We start from the raw sequence: 21,341 nt of genomic DNA, 5'->3' as shown, positions 1-21,341 counted from the left end.
CTTGCTTAGACAGCTACCAAAGCACGATGCCTAGTCTGGCGTCCCCAAGCCCAGGACACTAATGACAGCGGCAGACAGCTGTTTTCTGTGCTATCAAACCACACAATTTTTACAGCTCATTAGATTTGCACAAAGCCACCCAGTAATCAGATGCCCTCATGTGAGTGCAGGCACTGGCCGAATCACCCCATGGACTAAATCTGTCCATTTCCACTCTACTCAGCTGTCACAAACACTCCTCACAGAGATCAAAACTCTATTAAGGGCAAACAGTCTGTTGGCCCTAACAGCAGACCAAGCCTTTCAGATGTAATGTTAAAGAGCCTGCTTAGAAAAGGGAAAAACTACCTGTACTTCCTTTTGTAAACTTTACCATCTGTCTGTCTGTCTGTCTGTCTGTCTATCTATCTACCTACCTACCTAGTGAGAAAGGGTCTCTCTATTACATAGCTCTGGCCTTGAACACACAGAGATCTGCCTGCCTTTGCCTACCCCTGCAAAAAAAAAAAAAAAAAAAAAAAAGAAAAGAAAACAAAAAAGAAAAAAAAAATATATGTATATATATACACACACATATATATATTTTAAGATGAAGCTGAACACCTCCTTCCTGCCACCAGCTGTCAGAAACTCACTGAAGTGGATGATGAACGCAAGCTTCGTACATTCTATGAGAAGCATAAGGCCACAGAAGTAGCTGCTGATGCTCTGGGGGAAGAATGGAAGGGTTACGTGGTCCGGATCAGTGGTGGGAATGACAAACAAGGTTTTCCCATGAAGCAAGGCATTTTGACCCATGACAGAGTGTGCCTGCTATTGAATAAGGAGCATTCTTGTTATAGAGCAAGGAGAACTGGAGAGAGGAAGCACAAATCTGTTTGTGGAGCATTGTGGGTGCCAATCTGAGTGTTTTCAACTTGGTTATTGGGGGGGAAAAAAAAAAAGGAGAGAAGGATGTTCCTGGACTGACAGTCGCTACTGTGCCTCGCCGGCTGGGACCTAAGAGAGCTAGCAGAATCCGAAAGCTCTTGAATCCCTCTAAAGAAGACGATGTCCGCCGACATGTTGCCAGAAGGCCCTTAAACAGGGAAGGTAGGAAGCCCAGGACCAAAGCACGCAAGATTCAGCATCTTGTCCCTCCCCGTGTGCTGCAACACAAACACCGACGCATAGCTCTGAAGAAACAGCGTACAAAGAAAAACAAGGAGGAGGCTGCAGAATACGCTAAACTCTTGGCCAAGAGAATGAAGGAAGTCAAAGAAAAGTACCAGGAACAGATTGCTAAGAGACGTGGGCTGTCCTCGCTGAGAGCTTCTACTTCTAAGGCTGAGTCCAGCCAAAAATAAACTTATAAAAGTAACAAATGATCATACCTTGAAAAAATATATAATAATGACATTTATTTACTTGTGTGTGTGTATACATGCAAGTATGTACATGTCACCATACGCACGTGGAGACCAAGGAACAACTTGTATTTTCTACCATTTGTGTCCCTGGGATGGAACTCAGGTCATCACCCTCGGTGGCTAAGCACCCTTACTCACTGAGTCATCTCACTCAGGTATCCCTGAGTCTAGACAGTGACAGCTGGCCTCCAACCTCAGAATAATCAGACTCTAGCCCTCACAAGGTCCTTCCCACACGTTCTCCTTATAGGGACAGGGAGGTGTCCCTCAAGGAGGTGGCTTCTCAGGCCCAGGACAAGCTTCACATGGTCTCCGGACACTTTAGAGTCTGCTTTGGTGACCTATAGAGATTTTAAGCATGTTTACAAGTTCTGTAGATTTTTTTTTGGGGGGGGGGGAGACAAGGTTTCTCAACCTTGCCTGTCCTGGACTCACTTCGTAGACCAGGCTGGCCTCAAACTCACAGCGATCCGCCTGCCTCTGCCTCCCGAGTGCTGGGATTAAAGGCGTGCGCCACCATGCCTGGCTATACATATTCTTGATAATAGTGGTTGAGGCACATTATTGGAAAACACATAAAGAGTTGTGTTTTTTGTTTTTGTTTTTTTAAAACTTTCTATCAGCAACGGAATCCGAGTAAGGCAGCACTAAGCTCAGTGTGAGGACATCCAGCTGGACTGTCCTCCAGCCATTCCCCAGCTACCAAGCTGTAGAACACAAATCAAGCCATGTTGCATCATCTCTGCAGTCCCAAGCATACCTGCCTCCAAAGCCAATGACATTCTTTAAAAAGCGTATTGGTACATGCCTGTCAGCAGCTAAGAGTCTAGCCTCCATCTGGAGGTTCCTTTCTGTACCTTGCATGGCATATGGTGGGCTCCACCAGGTTGGGTTTCCAAAGGATCATGTAGCCCTGGGCTAGGCAGGTAGGGACTCCTCAGTCAAGTTTTCACCACCGTCCTCTATTGGTCTCTGGTGCCAGGGCTACAGTGGGCACTGCGCCCATCAGTCCCCTACACATGCCACATGAGCCTCCCTGCTATGTTGTGGGGTTGTTCAGGAAGCAAAGTGGTCCCTAGACCCTTGAAACTGGCTGGATGTCAGGCAAGTAATTAATGAGGCTTCTTGGAGGAATAAGAGGGGATTAGAGCAAAGCAAATGGGGGTTCACAGCCTAAACAAAAGCAGGGCAGGGATGGACAGGAATACAAAGGGAGGGGCTGCAGGCAGGAGCCTCTGGGAACTGCTGGACAGTAGTGTAGGAAGGGTGGTAGGCATGGCAGAGAGACAGCACGCAAAGCAGATGCATCAGGATGAACTGAGAGGGCTGATGGGTAGAACATGGGCTGTAGCACAGATGTGGGGCCCATCCTCCACCACTCACGAGGGGCCAGAACAGAAACTGGTATACGCAGCAGCTAGGACCCAGAGACCTTTTTGCTCCTTAGAGGCAGAGAAAATCCAAATGTCCCTCCAACTTGCCTACTTCATTCACTAAGGAGGTGCAGTCAGTTTATTTGTGTTAAAGTCACTCCTCAGAGGAGCATGGGCACCCTGCCTTTTGCCACTGTCCCATCCCTAAGGGCTGAGACATTCTTCAACCTCAGCCTCCACCTGCAGCTGGGACCATGCCCCACTCTGTGGGTGCCCTTCTTGGGTTGCTTTGTGAGTAGCCCCAGAGAGAACTTGGGATTCTGGCCTTAGCATATACCTCCAAGGCAGGAGTGGTTAATATCACATTGTGTTAGATCCTGCTAAGATCTCCCTATGGTGAGAAGCCAGCTCTGGAGTCCTGGATGTCTACAGGACTCCAGGTATTCAGCTGCGCTCTAGCCATGCCAGAAGTGATAACCAGTGCTGTGGAGGAAGCATCCGCACAAGGGTGCTAGGAGCAGGATTCCAGGCCCAGCGACGTGGTCTGACCCCAGATTCTGACCTGGTGATAGCTTTCTTTCTTTCTTTCTGAATTGAAAATTTATACAATATATTCTGATTATTGTTTCCTCTCAGATAGTTTTTTCCTCTCTATCTACTCAATTCTATGTCTTTTTCCTCTCTCCCTCCCTCTCTCTCTTTTTTTTTTTAGAAAACAAACAGGAAAATTTAAAAGACAAAATATCAGAATTAAAAAAACAACAACGAAAAAGAATAAGAAACACAAATACACACACATAAAACAAAGCCCATTAGAACACAAAATTAGAAACCATGATATACAAACAAAAGTCCAATATAAATAATCGAACAAAGCAATATGAGACAAAACAAAAACCAACTATGAAAGCACCATTGGGTTTATTTTGTGTTGGCCATCTACTGCTGGGCATGTAGCCTCCCTTTAGAGTGGTTTACATACTCAGCGAGTCCCCATTGGAGAGAGCTAGTTTTCCTTTGCAAGTGGTTGCCAGTTGGAGATTGTTTCTTGGTTAAGATGGGAGCTTGTGTCCTCTTTCCCTTCTCAGTGCTGGGACCCCATCTGGCTTGAAACTGTGCAGGTCCTGTACATGTTGACCATTAAAGGCTTTTGTTTGTTTGTTTTGAGACAGGGTCTCTCAACATAGCCCTGGCTGTCCTGGACTCACTTTGTAGACCAGGCTGGCATCGAATACACAGAGATCCATCTGTCTCTGCCTCCCGAGCGCTGGGATTAAAGGTGTGTGCCACCATGCCCCATGATGGCTGTATTATGTTGGTCTGTAACTTAGACCAGGATATTTGCTGGTAGTCAGATGGATTAACCCCTCAGGATGGGTGCCTATGCCTTGGTGACATCCAGGGTTGCCCTGGCGTCTGTGCAGAGGAAGGAGGCATCTCAGGAATGCTGCCAGGCAGGCGAGGAACTCTGAAAAGACAAGAGGCTCCTCAGCTCAGGCTTAAGCCAACAAACCACACCAGTCAGCATCAGCACCTGCAGCGCCCCCATATATCTGGGAGGGAAAGCATAGCCAGCACAGCCTCCTTACCAGGCCTGCTTGCCTGGCCTCTGGCTAGGGCACAGCATCCCTCAGAATTTGTCCCAGGGGAGACATGGGCAGATTGGTGGACAGCTCTGGACCTTGCAAAGCCACCAGGCACTCCATTGTCCAGCCCAGGACTGTGCTCTGGGAGGGGTTGATGCCTCCATTGTCTAAGGTGGCCTGTCACTCAGCAGTAGCTGCACAAAGCGGTGGGGGCAAGGTTTAATCCTGACTTTAGTCAGCAGATGAAAACCAGAGGCCAGATGTCCCCAGGCTGTTAAAAAAACCCAGAGCCTCCTGGCCTTGCTATTTTTTTTTTCTTTGCCCCAAGGGGGCTTGTGGGGTAGGGGGTCAAAAGTTAATCACAAAGCAATGCCACCCCCTACCAGACATGACGAGCAGCAAGGGGAGCCATTTCAGGGCAGGATAGGAGTTAAGCCACCCCAGGGGGATTAGACACCTCTCTGACCCCAAGTGGAACCTGAGCGGAGCCAAACTCCATCTGCAGTACCCAGGAAACCAGGTGCTCCAACACATACTCCAGGAGCAAACAGAACCAAAGATTCCAGGGTTCTCTACCTGCAGATGTCGGCTGCTCTGCCAAACCAGCAAAGCTGCCAAGTGCAGGGTCAAGACCTGGTCAGGCTGCTTCTTAGACATGAGGACCACACAGGGAACACGCAACTCCTCCAGGATAAAACTACATTGAAACAAATCTCAAAGCAAGCCTAGTCCTTGAAGCTGTGACATGCCCTGTTCTCTTACCTCGCAGGACCCCTGTGGGTACTCTGCTGAGGCAGCGTCCCCAGCCTGTCGGGGGGGTCAGGACCTGGCCCCATTAGTACCTTGTGTTGAGACAGCTTGGATAGAGGGCAGGCAGCAGGGCAGTTGCAACTCCACCTCTGGGGAACCCATCTAGCCAGCTGGCCACCAGGTGACCAAGACCTACAGCTTCTCCTAAGTGAAGCCCTGCTTGGCACTCCCACTTTATCTCCTACTCAGTTGCAGTCTGTGCCACCAAAAACCAGGCAGCTCTGGCTCCCACGATGGTGGGGACATCCATTTGTTGGCAGCCTAAGGCTAGCTCCCTGCAATCCTTATCTAAGGTACTCTGGGATGGCCATACCAAGTTCCAGAGGCTTCTCCGTGGGTGGAGGTGTCAGATGGTGTCAGACTGACTGTGCACTGTATCCAGTAGAAGTATGCACACGTAAATCAGCTAGCAGCCCCTCCTCTTGAAAATGGTCCTTGACTCATAGGCATGCAGAATGCCTGACTCTCACAGGCTTTGCATGTGCCTATGGATGATGAGGGAAGGAAGGAACGTGGGGATGTTGGAGGAAGGGGTGGGGGCTCTAGGTAGCATGCGGGATGCTTGCTCCTCACATAGGCCTCTCTGCTTGCTACGGGCAACAGCTGGTGGGTGGGCTTAGAGATACATTTTACCAATTTTTCATGCCCATCCTCCAAACATGACCCTGCTCCTGAGCCTTTATTCCTCTGACAACTTCATGCAAGAAAACATGCAGACTCTCTGATAGCGTGAAATCAGGAACAAAGGGCTGGGGACAAAGGGGTGAGGGGTGGCTGTGGCTGGCCAAATTTCAGCCACACACAGATGTTCCTAGGAATGTCTGAAAGCCGATGCTTTAAAAAGAAATGAGCCTTGAAACAATGTCTTCTGCAGTGAGGAGGAAGGCCGGTCCCAGCAGCATGCTATCAGATCTTGTCAGGGCCTGACCAACATTACAGGTTTTAGTGATGGGCTGTACTGGGCCCTCACATCCATTTGAGCTGTGTGTCCTACATCAGTCTGTTGTCTCTTTCCTAGAGGAACTTTGCTTTACAGCACTATAGTTTACTGACATTTGAGCTACAGTCTCCAAGACTTCTAACAACAGTGGTGACTAATGACAGGGAAACTATATGTAGAAACTCTGGTTTGAGGCAACAGCTGAACCACATTTAACCCCTGAGGGGCAGTATTTCAGACCAAGAAGGGCAAGGCTGGGAATGAAGTCAGAATGGCTGTGCTGCTCTCCCTGTACTGTGAATGGGGCGGAAACTCTGAGGGAAGTTTGAGCTCCTGGGCAAAGTGCTCCCTTTGCAAGGTGCTGGCTAGAGCAGGGCCAGAAGACATGGGGACAAAAATGCTGAGTGAGGCTCCCCGGACTCTGTCTACATGTGCCACCCTCAGCATCCACATCACTTACAACTATGACAGCTGTATTCCATCTCATCTACGCTCTAATCAATCAGCACCACCACGCTGTGGGACCCTCACAGGAGGGCATGTGCAGGTGCTCTGTGCAGCTGACTTGGGAACAGTCTTCCCCATGAAGGCTGAGCTATCCTGGGATCACCAGCCTTCCTAGTCTCCACCTGCTCTGCAGGTGACTGTCAATCTCTCTGACCACACAGCCTCTGTGCAGGCAGCCACAGGGTCAGGAGACACAGCCAGCAGGGCACAGGTCACTAACAATGAAGGCTGTGCTTTCATTGTCGATCCCTTCTGGGTCTGATGGGCTTTGAACTTTCCTAGACAAGTAAACCCCTTTCTGGCTTAAACAACTGAAGCCCATGTGATAAACCTGCACTGGTCTAGGTAGCCAGACAGATAGCAGCTGGTGTGTGGCAAGAAACTGCTTGTGCCAAGGAGGCCCAGCCTGCATGTAAAGCCAGCATCTTGACAAGAGCATGTGAGCCTATGACAGGCTCCTCGCTGGAATCGTGGTCACAGACAGACAGTGTAGAAGACACCCATCCTGGTTTGATCTTTCTTCTTCCCACCCAAGGTGTTTAGTTAAATTCTTGTCAGGAAAATGTACAGAAGTAAAGCTCTATGAGTGACTTTCACTCAGTAGAGATGGCCGTAGGACAGAAAGGGGCTGATGGCAGCCAGCTGTCAGCCAGCCTGAGGCTCTCCTAAAGGAGGGCCTCTCAGCAAGTACTCCCAGACAGGCTGACAGTTCCACACAGAACTTGAAACACATCAAAAAACAATCTTTGTCACTAAGCTCACACTTAGATGTCTCCAAGATGCAGAACTGACCCAGAGAACAACCACTAGAGAACTTAGACAGAGTTCTCTTGGGCTACCGAATGTTAATATAATTTGAGTTCTACTATATAAGATACTGTTAAAGTAGCAGAACGTTTTTCCTTGGAATATTTCCTTGGCAATACTAACTGAAAAGGCCTCATACTGCTGCTGCAGATGCAGGATGCTTAGACACTGGGACCCCACAAACCAGCCATCTCAGACCCAGAACACACTTGCCTCACCAATAAAATGGTGAATGAAGTTCTAGGCTTAGAGGTTGCTCTGAAACAGGCACCAGGGATTTAAACGTTGTCCTCACAGTCTGTCATAGCCCTAGGGATAGGCACTTGAATTTGAAAGCACAAACAAGCATTGTCTAACCATTCCTTGACAACAGGCACCTATGGACATTATTTCAAAACCTTACCATGGAGTAGAAAATAAGGGTGATTGGCGAGTCACTCAACTGATGGCTCCGAGATGGAAACAAGTGATGTTAAAACTTGCATTCACCACATGAAAATAGTACCCTGACAGATTCTCTGACAGGAACTGCACCCCAGTCAGAAGTCAGAATACATACATACAACATGTTCACCTTGACCACTGCTCTATGTGCTCTGTGGCAGGGACCAGAGTTCTAATCCAGAGGACACCACATGGAGAAGTCACTGCCATCCTTATAGAGGCAAAAAGCCATCACAGAGCTGGCAAGGATAATACCACACTAGACTGTGTGATGACTAAAAGGCACATATCAATAGTACTGAATTTCAAAGTTTGAACACGGGGGGGTAGGGGGGGCGCTTCTGGATGCACAGCCCTTGCACACCCCCATTTCTCTTGAAGTTGAGGTGACAGTCAGTGGGTGCCTTGTCCCATAGGAAAGTTGTCTGTGGACAGGCTATAGAAACTACAGATCTACATACCAGCACTAGAGCCATTGCTGTGACTGTGATTGTGACAGTTCATGCCCACAAGCCCATATCTGTGGCCTCTCGGGTGCCCAAAAAGGCATAGCACATAAAACATCCTCACTGATCCCAAACCTGAGTCTTTCAGAGCACTTCAAATAACTCAACTGTGCTCATCCGGGTGGGGAGGCTATGCAGTAGATGGCCTAACCTAGATCAGGGAGCAGATCAGTGGCTGCAGCACTGTGGGTGGCTGACCAGTCTACCCTCAATAAAGCCAGCAGTTCAGGCTGACTCAGCAAAACGAGGGACAGGATTTTTACATGATTTCCTGAGCTTTTTGGACTGGGTTCTACCTGACACTGGAGGCCTGGGAGCAAAGCAGGCAGGCCCCATCCATCACCCCAGCTCATCTCCTTTGACTTCCCAAACAAATGAAATTCCAATAAAAAGCCTCCCCATTTTGGAGACGAGAAGCAGCTACGAATGATGGTAGAGGAAACACCTGCTGGCCTCATATCACTTTAGGTCATGGGGCTGGGCACAAGGGCCCACTGTGCAAAGTTACACAAGTACATCAGCAATAGATGCTATTTGGGGGAACTATCAGCATACACACAGGCCTCCTTCTCTATCCTTCTCCTTGCTGGATACGGTCAGCTTTCACCCAAAACAGAGCATCATAAAGACCCTGTCATCTCTTCTCCCAAGATGGCTTGCCTTGCAGCAGCTGGGCAAAGGTGGACGTGGCACTAAAATGCCTGAGTGACTTGCTCACCCACCCAGGTAGGCCAGGACCTAGAAGTATGGACACAAGCCGAGGGTCACATGTAGGAGGCACCCACACCCATGGCCCAGAAGTGTCTCACAAGACTGTGTTGCCCTGTGGGTCACGCTCTGCCTTGGCTGGAGGTATACCTGCAGCAGGACTCCTTCAAGATGCCTCCAGGCTCACAAGGCTCAGAAGGATGTGAGGAAAGCAGAGCCCAGAGGCCCTCCGGGCTCTTAGAGCTAGGACAGGCGATGAACATGCAGCCAGACAATTCCTCAATCAGTGGGTCCAAAGATTTAGCTCCTCTACTAGGGTCTTGGGACAGAAAAACAGGAAACACTGGCTAATCAAAGCATGCAAATTCATCTTTGCAGAAGAAAATACTCTGAATATAAAATCCAAACTGTCGATATAATTTACAACAATAAAGCTGATGTTGTCAACCCTACTCAGAAATGGTCCAACTAGAGGTCTCCTTCTGAAGTCATTAAAAACACATCTAAGGGTTTTAATTAGGAATTCTGTTGCTGCCGTTTTTGTTTTTTGGTTTTTTTGTTTTTTGTGTTTTTTGTTTTTTCCGAGACAGGGTTTCTCTGTGTGGCCCTGGCTGTCCTGGGCTTGCTTTGTAGACCACGCTGGCCTTGAACTCACAGCAATCTGCCTGCCTCTGCCTCCTGAGCGCTGGGATTAAAGGCATGTGCCACCACGCCCGGCCATTTTTTTTTTTTTAAGCCCTCAAGTTGGATGGTACTTTGTGTGCACCCTCTTTGAGGCCCAGGCTTCTTGGCACCTGAGTGCTCAGTCTCCCACAGGCAAAGGAGGAATGAATGTCCACTTGGACTTGGGGAGCCCTGGCTAGAGAGGAAGGCTACTAGGACTCACTGCAGGGGGGCTGACTTGAGAGCTGTGGTGCAGACCTGCATGCACTCTTGACTTAGGATACAATTCTGAGGGCTGCTAGTCAGGTGAAGCAGGCCCTGAAGCAGGAACAGGACTTAATTTTGCCCAAGTCACATGGCTGCACACACACAGCAGGGTACAATAGCAGCCACTGATACCCTTGTTCTCCGAGCTCCTGGAGATATCCTATGGACACCTGGGCCCAAGCCTGTGCTCTTTTGCTATGGTCTGGAATATGCCCACGCAACTTGTGGGCTGCGCACACAGGGGCACAGCAGAGTGTTCTAAGAGGGACCTAATGACCACAGGCAGTCAGCACTTCGGCAGGACCCCACACAAAAATAGCCCACTGGCTAGGGCCTGAGAGCCTGAGACTATCAGAAGGGGTCCTGTAGAGTCATCCGAAGTAACGATCAGGTGCAACATTACCTCCTTGGCTGAATTTTAGGGACTCCTGGATACCAGTAACATCTGGATACCAGGCAGGCTGACCTGGTTTGCTGTTCCAATGGTCTTTATCACACTGTGGGTTTGGTACTGGGGATCCTTTAAAGTGCTCTCCATAGCTGGCACAGCAACAGTGACACCATCTCAGTGCCACTCTGCACTGTGTCCCAGGAGTCCCTTTGGAAGGCATCTGCTGAGTTAGTGGTGCCTTCACTGGGCACTGCTCTAAAACAGGCACAGCTGGCACCTGAGCATGTAGCTGTCAGCAACTGGCAACAAGAGTTTGAAGACGATGACCAGCTTCCAAAAATGCATCTATCATCACCACTGATGGGAGGTGATGGACAGCAGGTGTGGTGAGCCCAGACCATGCAGAGACAGGCGCGGCTGGCACCGCTGTCACTCTGCGTCACCATGGCCAGCTGAACATCCCAGCTGCCAGTTGCCACTGTGCAAGGCATAAAACATACTCTCCAAGCAATCCCAGCAGCAGGACTGTGCTGGAAGCTGCATTATTAATTAGAGTAATGGCGCGTGGTCCTGTTACACGGCAGGATAATCGTGTTTAATTTGTGTATGTTTTAATTATGGCTTAAGCGGTGCCAAATTTGATCACAGTATCATCTTTTCAGTTCTGCTCTGCAAGCATGTTTGCATTAATTTGCATTTGAAACATAAGAAGCTGCTCATCCTGGGGGGGGGGGGGGGGAGCAGTGCCTCACAGCGCTGCACACAGAGCCTCTTTCACAGGCCTGCCATCCCATCCCCACACTCCTCCCTCACTGCAAGTGACAAGCAGGTCTCTACTGTGTGCTCCAAGAGCTTCCAGAGCCTAGAGGCTGGTCCCTTCCTGGAGGCACCCTCCCTGCAGGATGAACAATGGCTTCATTTAATGTGTTTAATTTACTGAGATTGGGCTTAGCTCATTGGCCTTTCATTGTTTTGGAGATGGATTTAATTAACCTCTGATAAATCTTGCCAGCCAGTGTGATGGCGTGAGACCCCAAGGGGCAGGGCTATCAAATGGGCCCTAGTCCCTAAAAGACTGGGATCTCCTTGCCTGACCAGGATGATGGGAGAAATGAGGGGGCCACATTCTGGGTGGGGGGGACCCAGCAGCCTAAGGAAACTAAGAGCCTGGGCTGTGCCAGACACTGAAAATCAACTTCCCCTTCTGTTTTAGGAGGGAAGCCACCTGCAGATGAGAACCCTGTGTGCTGGCATCTCAGACACCAGCTGCCCACAGCCCGGGCGGGGACTGCTCTCCCGGAGGACACCTTTCTGCAGGGCGGCCTGGGACTGAGCAGCCCGGGACTGAGCAGCCCACCTTTCTCCTTATGACTGTCTGTCTGGGACTATTCTGATGTTTTACTCTTCCCACGTTTTACTCTACCTTTCAGAAACATGAAAGTCTCTTGAAGAGGGCCGGGGGTGGGGGGGGGCGGGGTGACCTGCCAGAAACAAAGTTACAGAAATTCCTAAGAGCACTTGGGCTACCGCCGGTCTGCAGGTATGTGCACTGAGGCATCTGAGGCCCTGCAGGAAGAATAAACAGAAAGAAGTGGGGAGAGGGAAGGACTGGCACTCTGGCCGTGTCTGCCATGTCTGAACTGGGTTTCAGTCAAAGGCTCACAGAAGCCATCATGGGCAGTGCTCCAGTAAACATGAAGTTGCATGGTCTAGATGCATAATTCCTGTGGGTCCTCAGGTGGTCCTAGGTAGAGTCAAGGCTTTACCTCTTTTCTTGGCAGAAGAGTCCATGTGGTAGAGTGAGACAGTAAACAGAACAGTGGGCCTGGGAGACGCAGTGGGGACAGGCCTCTCAAGGGGGGTAAGTGGGACCATGTGCCACGAAAATTTTATATTAGGCTGGAATGGTAAAATCACAAGAATACATGGTATTTAATCCTGGAGCTACAACCTTTGTGTCACTTTAAGGACTTAAAAAAAAAACCTACACTAACAAAAAAAAAAGTTGTTTTCCACATTTTTGATGGTTTGCTTTACTTACATAAGAAAATGTATTCAAAATGCCAAAGTAAGATTTATTGGTTGCATGAACAGCAGCTTTAAAGTTTTAAAGCAGTTCTAAACCCCTCCAGGAATTAATGCACAGGTCTAAGATATATTCATTTATTTACTGAGCAAATAATCCATTTAAGAACTACTGATTCCCCCAACCCCACTCCTTTGCAAGCACCAGGCTAATAGCAGGGTCAAGGGCTTCAGGCTTTTAAAGTGGAAAGGACACACACCAGGATCAGCGATTGCAGGAGGAGCCATAGTCATCAGGCGGCACACCAGGACAGCAAGTGTCCAGTGCCAATGATCTCAGTGCCCTGTTGTGGGGGCTCACTGGGGAGTAGGCTTCCTTGGGGGTGTTACAGCCACTTAGGTGTCCCATCGCAGTGGTTTTGAGAAGAAAACTATACAGCGTGCTGTTCACAGAAGCCCAACAAAGCTCATTATGACCAGAGCACACCAATGCCATTAGCCCTCATGTGAGGAAATGCAGGCCAAGAGTGTACAAAAGGAAAGCACCCTACAACAGATGACAAGTGGCTGCAGCAATGGGCCCTCCTCAGGCAAGGCCTAGAGCCCATAGTGAGCACAGCATATAGAGTTCTGTTACCATGTCATCTAATAACCCGGTGGTGGGTGGCACAAAGACAGCAGGTGTCTAAAAGAGACCTGACACTCTGGGTGCCTTGCTTGTGGCTGGAGATGCTCTTCTTCTGTTGGGTCCTTTCCCAACAGAAACTGTCTGTCCCTGCTGTGGGAATCTGCACAGCAGACCACAGTGCTGCTCCTGCCTTGGGTGGCATAGTGCCACAGGTAGAGCACTGCAAAGAACAGCTGGGTCTCTAGCTGGAGAGCCTGCATTGTGGACATCCCAGAACTGTGTTTCCAAGATGAGCGTAGATATTTTACTCATGCTGGAAGAAGCTAAATTCCAGTGGCATGTGATAGCAAGCCCGTGGGGGACATTTTCTCAAATACAAAGGTCCTTGCATTTGTGCTAAAATTTCATCCAGGCCTGCCACAGGCTAGCCCAGCCATTTGGCTCTGTAAAGCCTTAGGAAACTTAGAGAGCCCTCTCAGAAGCCACGCTCCCCTTGGAAAGCCTCTTTCCAAACTAGAATTAGAGGACTGGGGGAGAACTGGGTGGTTTTGCAGATGCATCCATCTGCCAGCAGGTGACATAAGGCCCACTCTCCACAAGGCCAGTGCAGCTCAGGCAATGCTCCAGATACAGCCAACACTCAACATATGGTCATAAAGGCCAACAGCCCTCTGACAGACCAGGAGGCAACATTGATTTGGATGGGTTCTGGGACCCTGACTACTTACAGAGGCACCCGTGAGGCATACAACCGTCCATATCTTGAGAAGGTGAGATCTCTAAGTCTCCACAGTCCATTCTCCAGTCCCCACCATGCTCTGACCCACAGCAGAAGAGAGGCAGATGGAAGACAGGCTGACCCCCCACCCCACCCCCCATGCTTTGGTGCCTGTTCCAGCCCCACCATCACTTGGCCTCCCTAGTATCCCTGCCTCCAGCTCTGTAAAGTAGCAACACAGTTCTGGCTAGAAGCTAATAGGAAGCTATGTGGTCTCAGGCAGATTGATGACCCCCTGGGCACTTACTGGCTTTTGCAGGGGACACACAAATGCAGAATGGTTCATTTCTACAACCGAAGCTGCCCAACTCTGCCCAGGTGCCTAAGGAGGCAAAGGTCAGGCAGGGGAGTAATGGCCCTGGCGAGCTCCTTCCTGGGTTTACACACAGGCCTACTGCATGTCCACTCGCCCACATGGCCAAAGTGTCCTCCCACAGAAACACACCCTAAAGGACAGATTCAGAGAGTGCCCATTAGCCATTCTAAGTCGGTCCAGACTGGCTTTTTCTTATGGCCTGTGCTATACCCAGAAGGAAAAACTGTCTGTGAAGAAGCTTCTCGACCTTCCCCCAACCATAGGCAGCTCTGGGTCGACCGGCTCTGGCCTTCGCTCTCACACTAGCCTCTCTGCTCCAAGTGGAGCCTCGAAGCAGGGAAACCACTGTGTGCAGTGAAACTGCTGGCCTCCAGCAGCAAGAGCGTGGAGGCCTGGGAAATGAGCCTTTCAGGCCTCCAGTTGCTACCGGAATGGTAGGCCTGCCCTCCTGGGGTACTCTGAACAGCTTCAGACACAGTGAGAGAGGTTTCCACGGGCAGATCTCACTCCCACTCTTTTCAGACTTTTGGCATGAGTGTGAGCATGGACACTGAAAGGCCAGCAGGAGGGTGCAGGGTTCCAATATTCCCGTTAGGAGTTGTCTTGGAAGCTGCACAGGCTCCACCCTGGGTGGGTGTTCCTTCCTCCTTCATGGCTGGGTTATGATGCACTGCTACTTCACAGAGACTGAGGCGACAACCAGGGAGCAGGGAGCCTGTAGGGGTTTGAGCTAGGTCCTCTGTATATATGTTATGGTTGTGTAGCTTGGTGTTCTTGTGAGACTCCAAGCAGTGGGAGTGTGTGTGTGTGTGTGTGTGTGTGTGTGTGTGTGTGTGTGTGTGTGTGTGTGTGTCTTTTGCCTCCTCTTGAGACCCTTTTCCTCCTACTTAGTTGCCTCAGCCTGCGTTGTTGAGGGTTTGTGCCTAGTTTTATTGTTATGCCATGTTTGGTTGATATCCCTGGGAGGCCTGCTCTTTTGAAGAAATGGATTTGGGGGAGAAGAAAGGTGGGGGAAGGGACTGGAAAGAGTAGAGGGAGGGGAAACTGTGGTTAGAATGTAATATATGAGAGGAGGAGGAAGAAGAAGAAGAAGAAGAAGAAGAAGAAGAAGAAGAAGAAGAAGAAGAAGAAGAAGAAGAAGAAGAAGAAGAAGCAGCAGCACAGCTGCCAGGAGCCACTGAGCTCCCAGGATCCCCCTTTGCACTACCCACTGAACACCTGGGGATGACAATGGTACCCACTGAGTGTTCAGGAAAGCCACCTGCACCCACTGGGCATCTAGAGACACCCTTTGCACTACAAGGTTCAAAATGTATCCTGTGGGCCTGCCCTGATGAGGTGCCCTCAGCTTAATTAAACACAGAAGGATTTTAATGGCACATCACTCATTTCTATCAACCAAGGGGAGACACCTGCTCAGCTATGTCTTTAAAAAATAATTTTCTACTGAGAATGGAAGATTAATGTGTGACAATATTTGGAACCGAGACTACTAATGAGAAGACATTAATTTGAGGTACTGCATGACCTCATGCTGTTCTTACTGTAGCCTGTGCACCTGAATTTCCTACTCTTGCCACGTGCTTTGACAGTCCCAGGCAGGGTGTGAAAGGTGAAAGGTGGGAGGTCCCTCACTGTTCTACACTTCCGGTTTTGCTGCTACCACAGAAGCTGGTACATCCTGCTCACACATGAACCAGGAGAGGAAAGATGTGAGAAGCCAGGCACCAAGAAATCTGGCCCTTACACCAACACCACAGGACTCGCTTCCCTTGGCCACATCACTTGTGTTGGGGCCAAAGTTTGCCAGCAGCAGTCACTGTAGAGGCTCCAGGACCTTGGCATCCAGCCTAGTGCTCCCGCTGTAGTCAGCACAGCTTTGGAGTTCCCCAAACTAAGGGAGCATTGATTAATTAAATCAAGTAGAACAACCAGTTTCCTGGTGTTTGATGAGGGTTAAGTGGTGGAAATCCCAGTGGGAACCAGCCCAGAGCCCAAGGAGCCCCAGCTCTGCAGGTGTCAGAGTGGCAGTACACAGTGGCTCCCCGGGCTATTTCCTATGAGGGACAGTGAGCCTGCAGGACACAGGGATGCCTATTCTTAAGGCCAGTGATGGCTGAACAGACATCCCCTATCCACCCACCCCCAATCCCCTGCCATGGCAAAAATATTTCTCCATGAAGACTTTTCACGAAAAAGAAGAAGAAAAACAAAACATAATCTATGAAAATGGTGATATGAAAGTGGCCTAAACAGACAGCATTTATCTGCCACTAATTTGTTTGTCTCAAGGAAACTCAACGGCCAAGCTGAGTAGGAAACCCATGTTCACGTACCTCTACAACAGACTTGGAATCCAGGCGGAAGTTGAAATCACCGAAGACAAAGTAGGAAACTTTCTCAAATCGCTGGTCGATGATTCTGGGAGGAGAAAAGGAGACAGTGGTCACTGACGCAGCAATGCTGACCAGCCCAATGGGGTCTGGGACAGCTAATCCTCCTGGGACAGCTACTCCTTCATGCGTCCCAAATGTTTCCTGCTACAAAGACACTATGGTGATTGTTCCTTTCATTTCAAAACCTAGCACAAAGGCTACCATCAGCATGCTGCAACAAAACAGCACTCGACTGTTCTTGGCTGGCCAGGAGGCTGTGGAAACCAGAAGTTCAAATAGAGCTAGACAGACATTTGAATGAGAACAGCATTCAGAAGAAGCAGGCAAAAATGATGGAGAGCTCATCCTAGGGAAAAGGTAAGCTCTGTCTGCATGTGGTTACATCCCACTCAGACACTTCCAAGTCACACACAGTGTGGGATGCCTGTAATAATACACTGACTAGCCCACAGACTTCTCCACGGATTCTCTACCAAGCACAATCATTTTATGAAGAATTTTTCCCACTGAGAGATACAAACACAGAAACATCTGGCAGAACAGCACACAGCAGCTTCCCTTACAGAGGGGCTCGGGTCTCCCAAGTGCCACACTCGGCAGCAGCTCATCAACAACTCTCCTGTTCCCGAGGCAGGCTAAGTGCTTCTTATTTCAGATTTGAATGTGAAATGAGAGCCACTTACAGCACAGGATTCACTATCCAGACACCAGTAGAACAAAAGTGTGCCTTCTGTGCAGAGGCAGAGGACATCCCGTACTTACTGCACAATCCACTGGCCACCCCAACCTTCTCCATGCTACCTGCTGTGATAAAGTCCAAGGTAGAAAAAGGGACAGGCTCATGTCTAAAATAAAGTGAAATAAAATAAACTTGATGGGCTGGAAAAATGGCTCGCTGGGTAAAGGGGCTTGTTGTACAAGCATCAAGACCTGAGTTTGAATCCCCCAGCATCCTCTTAAAAAGGCAGATGTGGCTGTGTGCTTATAATCCCATCACCTAGGTTGAGAAGGAGAGGGTAAAGATAGGTGGACAGACCCTGAGAGCTGCCTCCATAGCCAGCCAGCCAAACCTAACTGGCCAACCTCTAGTCCAGCGAGACTTTGTCTCAAAAGTGCAGAGCATCAGAAGGCGGCACTCCACACCTTGCCCCGCCTGCCACGTGTGTGCTCATACCCATGTCCATGTACCACACAAACACATGAAACTCGGAACACAGGTGCAACAGAAGAAGAGGAGGAGGAGGAAAGGAGAGGAGAAAGAAGGGGAGGAAGAAGAGGAAAAGGGAAAAAGAGGAGAAAGATGGTAGTGGGGTGGGGTAGACAGTTGATTATTAGGCAGCAGACTCTGTGTCTAGTGTCTAGTGCCCACCAGGAAGCCCAGTGTGTCACACTGTGTGTGGCCTGGCTATTGTACCCTGTTATAGGTGTTTTGCTGTCAGCAGCAATGAGTACCAACTGGGAGTATAGCCTTAGAGGAAGGGGGTCCCTAGAGCGGAACTCAGGTTGCAATAGCTGCTACAGGCCGAGGAACCCTGGAAAGTAGCAGCCAATGAAGCCCTTGCTCATCAGGAAGGCCCATTTGCTGTGTGGAACTCTATGGCTTGCTGCTGCCACACTGGCTTGCGGTGAAAGTGTGAATGAAGGGTGTCCAAACCCTAGGTTGGCAGAATGAAGTCACTGGGAAGAAGCGAGGTGCCCTGGTGAGGAAGGTGGGGAGTTCTGTGCTGCCAAGGCTGCTGAGAGGCGGGAGAACTCTGCCCACTGGCGCAGGCTGGGAAGAAGCCTTCTCTGTGGGAACTGGAATCTGATCTTTTGTTTTTACACCTGTGGCTCCCTGTGTTCGGCTGTGGCTGTGGGCTTCCCTCGTGGGCTCTTGCTGCTTCTTCCATTGCACTCCTGCAGCTGGAACAGCTGCCCTTCTGATGCTGTGTCCTTCCCAGTGTGAGGTGGGACCATCTGCAAGGTACCGTTTCCCTTCTAACTTTCCTACGAAGCTGACCGCTCTGTCCTTACACCCCACCAGCTTCCTACAGCGGCTACCTCACATCACAGCACTTGGGTCAGCACGGGTCTTCTTTGAGAGTACCTACTGTTTTCCATAGATTTTAAAATAAACATCTATTCCTATATACCTTTGATTCATAGGACTTTTTATAAAGAAGCTTCATTGACATTCTTTACAAAATTCCTGTAGTCTTTTCATATTCCTCTTACTGTAAAATTTGCTGTACCCTCTGGCCAAATTCCAGGAAAAGTCTTGTCTTCCATCTAATTGGAATTGTGTTTACTTTAAGTATTAATTTACAGAGAAGGTGCATATCTTAACAGCAATGGAGATGGCCAACAACTTCATCTACTTTTTAAAAGTTCAGCGTTAGCCGTGCACAGTGGCACATGCTTATAATCCCAGCACTCTGGGAGGCAGAGGCAGGAGGGATCTCTGTGAGTTTGAGGCCAGCCTGGTCTACAAAACAAGTCTAGGACAGCCAAGGCTACACAGAGAGACCCTGTCTCAAAACCAAACAAACAAAACAAAGTTCACTGTTCTGTGAGGGATTGCATGAGGAGTGCATCCCGTTCACAGCAAGGAGGCTTGAGTGTGGCTGAGCCACAGGCTGTGCTCAGCTTTGCTCTTCTTCCTCCTGCTTCTCCAGCGGGTGCCAGAGCTGCTGGAGCCGGACCCATCCTGACAGCACCCTGTCTGTGTCTCAGCGGGAATATACCCGAATCACCCTTAGAAATTGCTCTTTTCTTTTTTAATACAATATACTCTGATCGCTGGGTTTTTTGTCTGATCACTGTTTTTGTTTGTTTGTTTGTTTGTTTGGATTTTCTTTTTTGTCATACAATATACTCCCTCAGATCCCACCTCCCCATCCCCATGACTGCAAGCCCTTTCCTCTCTCTTTAGAAAGTAAACAGGCAAACAAACAGAATTTAAAAAGTAAACATACACAAAACCCATAAAAACACAAAATCAGAAACCATAACATTTGAGCAAAAGACCAGTAAGACAAAAAACAAAACCAAAACAACAACACAAACAAACAAAATAACATGAGGCAAAAGTCTGCAAAACTACCATTGAGTTTGTTTTGTGTTGGTCATCTGCTGCTGGGCAAGGGGTCTACTCTTAAATGTGGTTAATATGTCCAGGGAGACTCCATTGGAGAAAACGAATTTTTCCTTTTCAGGTGGGTCTCAATTGGAGCTAGCGTCTAGATTAGGGATGGGACATTGTGACCATATGCCCCCATTCCGCACTGAGACCCTGACTGGCTTGAACCTGTACATGCTTCCACAGGCTCCGTGAGTTCATATGTGGATCAGTCTTGTATCTGGAAGACATTGTTTCTTTGTGATATCTTTAAAGGAAAATGGAAACTATTGCAGAAAACCTGCTGCCCATCGAGCTCCAGGCCCGCAGGCTTCAAGGCTGGCTAACTCGAGGAGGTGAGGTCCAAGGGCTTGACACTGAAGCCCCTGGGAAAGGAAGCAGTCTGAACTCTGCTTTTATGAAGCTCCAAGAACGTTCTTCAGAACTGCAGCTCCAGCAGTGCTGCTACAATCTCAGAATGCAGCAGAGAAACTGTCAAGGTATGTCACACTGTTCTTTAAAAAACAGAAGTTCTTTATAAACCTAGTACCATGGACAACGAATACACAACCACAAAACAAAAGCCAGTTTGGAAAACATACTGAGAGAACACAGAAAGATAAATGCCATATCCTCTCTTGCACATGAATTTTAAGATTTGTGTGTTTAACTTAGAGTTGAAGTCAGAAAGCCAGTAAAAGCCCATGAGAAGAACAAGGCAGGAGGCCTTGATGAGGGGAAGGCCCATGTGATGCTAGAGAGCTGGGGAATACTAGGGGTTAAAGGCTTACCAGAGGACGGGGAGCAGTGAGCAGTGAGGAGAGGAAGGAGTGGGGTGTGGGCTAACCAAAACTAGGGGTGTATAACAAATCCTTATTGAAACTCACTACTTGCCAGATGGTGGCGGCCCACACCTTTAATCCCAGCGCTTGGGAGGCAGAGGCAGGTGGATCTGAGTTTGAAGCCAGCCTGGTCTACAAAGTGAGTTCCAGGACAACCAGGGCTGTATAGAGAAACCTTGTCTTGGAATACAAAACAAAACAAAACAAAAAGAAATTTTCTCCTTTGTAAGTTAATTTTAAAATGTAGCAAAAAATTTAAATAGAGGTACCTTACATGGGTGGATACTGTGGTTCCCAGGAAACATGAACTAGAAAATGAAACTCTCAGTGCCAAACCTAGGAGACCTCTCTACAATTTACTGATCATGGAGACTCCAGAGGCCCCAAAATAATACAGACTATTGCATATGCTCTTGGTTGCTCACCATAACTATGTGATAGCACCCTACTGTTGTACTTTGGTTGTAGGACACAGAGCAATCAGTGTGCAAATGACCAGGAAAACCCACCCTGTTTTACAGTGCCTGAAGGTGATATGCAGGTTATGGGGGTAGGGGGAGTGGGCGGTAGGGAAGATGCTATGGTCTTACCCAGTGCTGCACCTTGAATGCTGCAATATTGACGTACCAGGTAAGATGAGGCCAGTGGTGTAACAGTGGCATGACTGTTATGGTTACATTTTTTAAAGGACATGAAGGTGAAGGTGGGAAGGGCTGTGGTAGGGTTGGAAGAAGGAAATATAGTGGGTAGATATGATCAAGACGTATCAGGAACCCAAAGAGACTACTGCCTTCTCCCTCGGCCTGCTTGCCTCATTCTCTCCTACACTCAAGCTTGTAACCTGCTCT

General features: G+C 48.9%; 1 protein-coding gene and 1 pseudogene across 1 annotated transcript in view; one reads left to right on the top strand and one right to left on the bottom strand.

Annotated features, from left to right (window-relative positions):
- The window catches only part of Inpp5a (inositol polyphosphate-5-phosphatase A), a 190,945-nt gene that overhangs the window by 23,690 nt on the left and 145,914 nt on the right, over positions 1-21,341 (bottom strand). Inside the window, exon 9 of the mRNA XM_051145549.1 lies at positions 16,495-16,579. Within this exon, the coding sequence (XP_051001506.1) occupies positions 16,495-16,579 (85 nt within the window). The remainder of the gene's footprint in view (positions 1-16,494; positions 16,580-21,341) is intronic.
- On the top strand, positions 590-1,346 carry LOC127189037 (40S ribosomal protein S6-like; annotated as a pseudogene).

This window comes from Acomys russatus, chromosome 5 (assembly GCF_903995435.1).
Source record: "Acomys russatus chromosome 5, mAcoRus1.1, whole genome shotgun sequence".
Classification (NCBI taxonomy): Eukaryota; Metazoa; Chordata; class Mammalia; order Rodentia; family Muridae; genus Acomys; species Acomys russatus.
The sequence above is the reverse complement of the archived record's forward strand: the minus strand, read 5'-3'. Positions and strand labels throughout refer to the sequence as shown.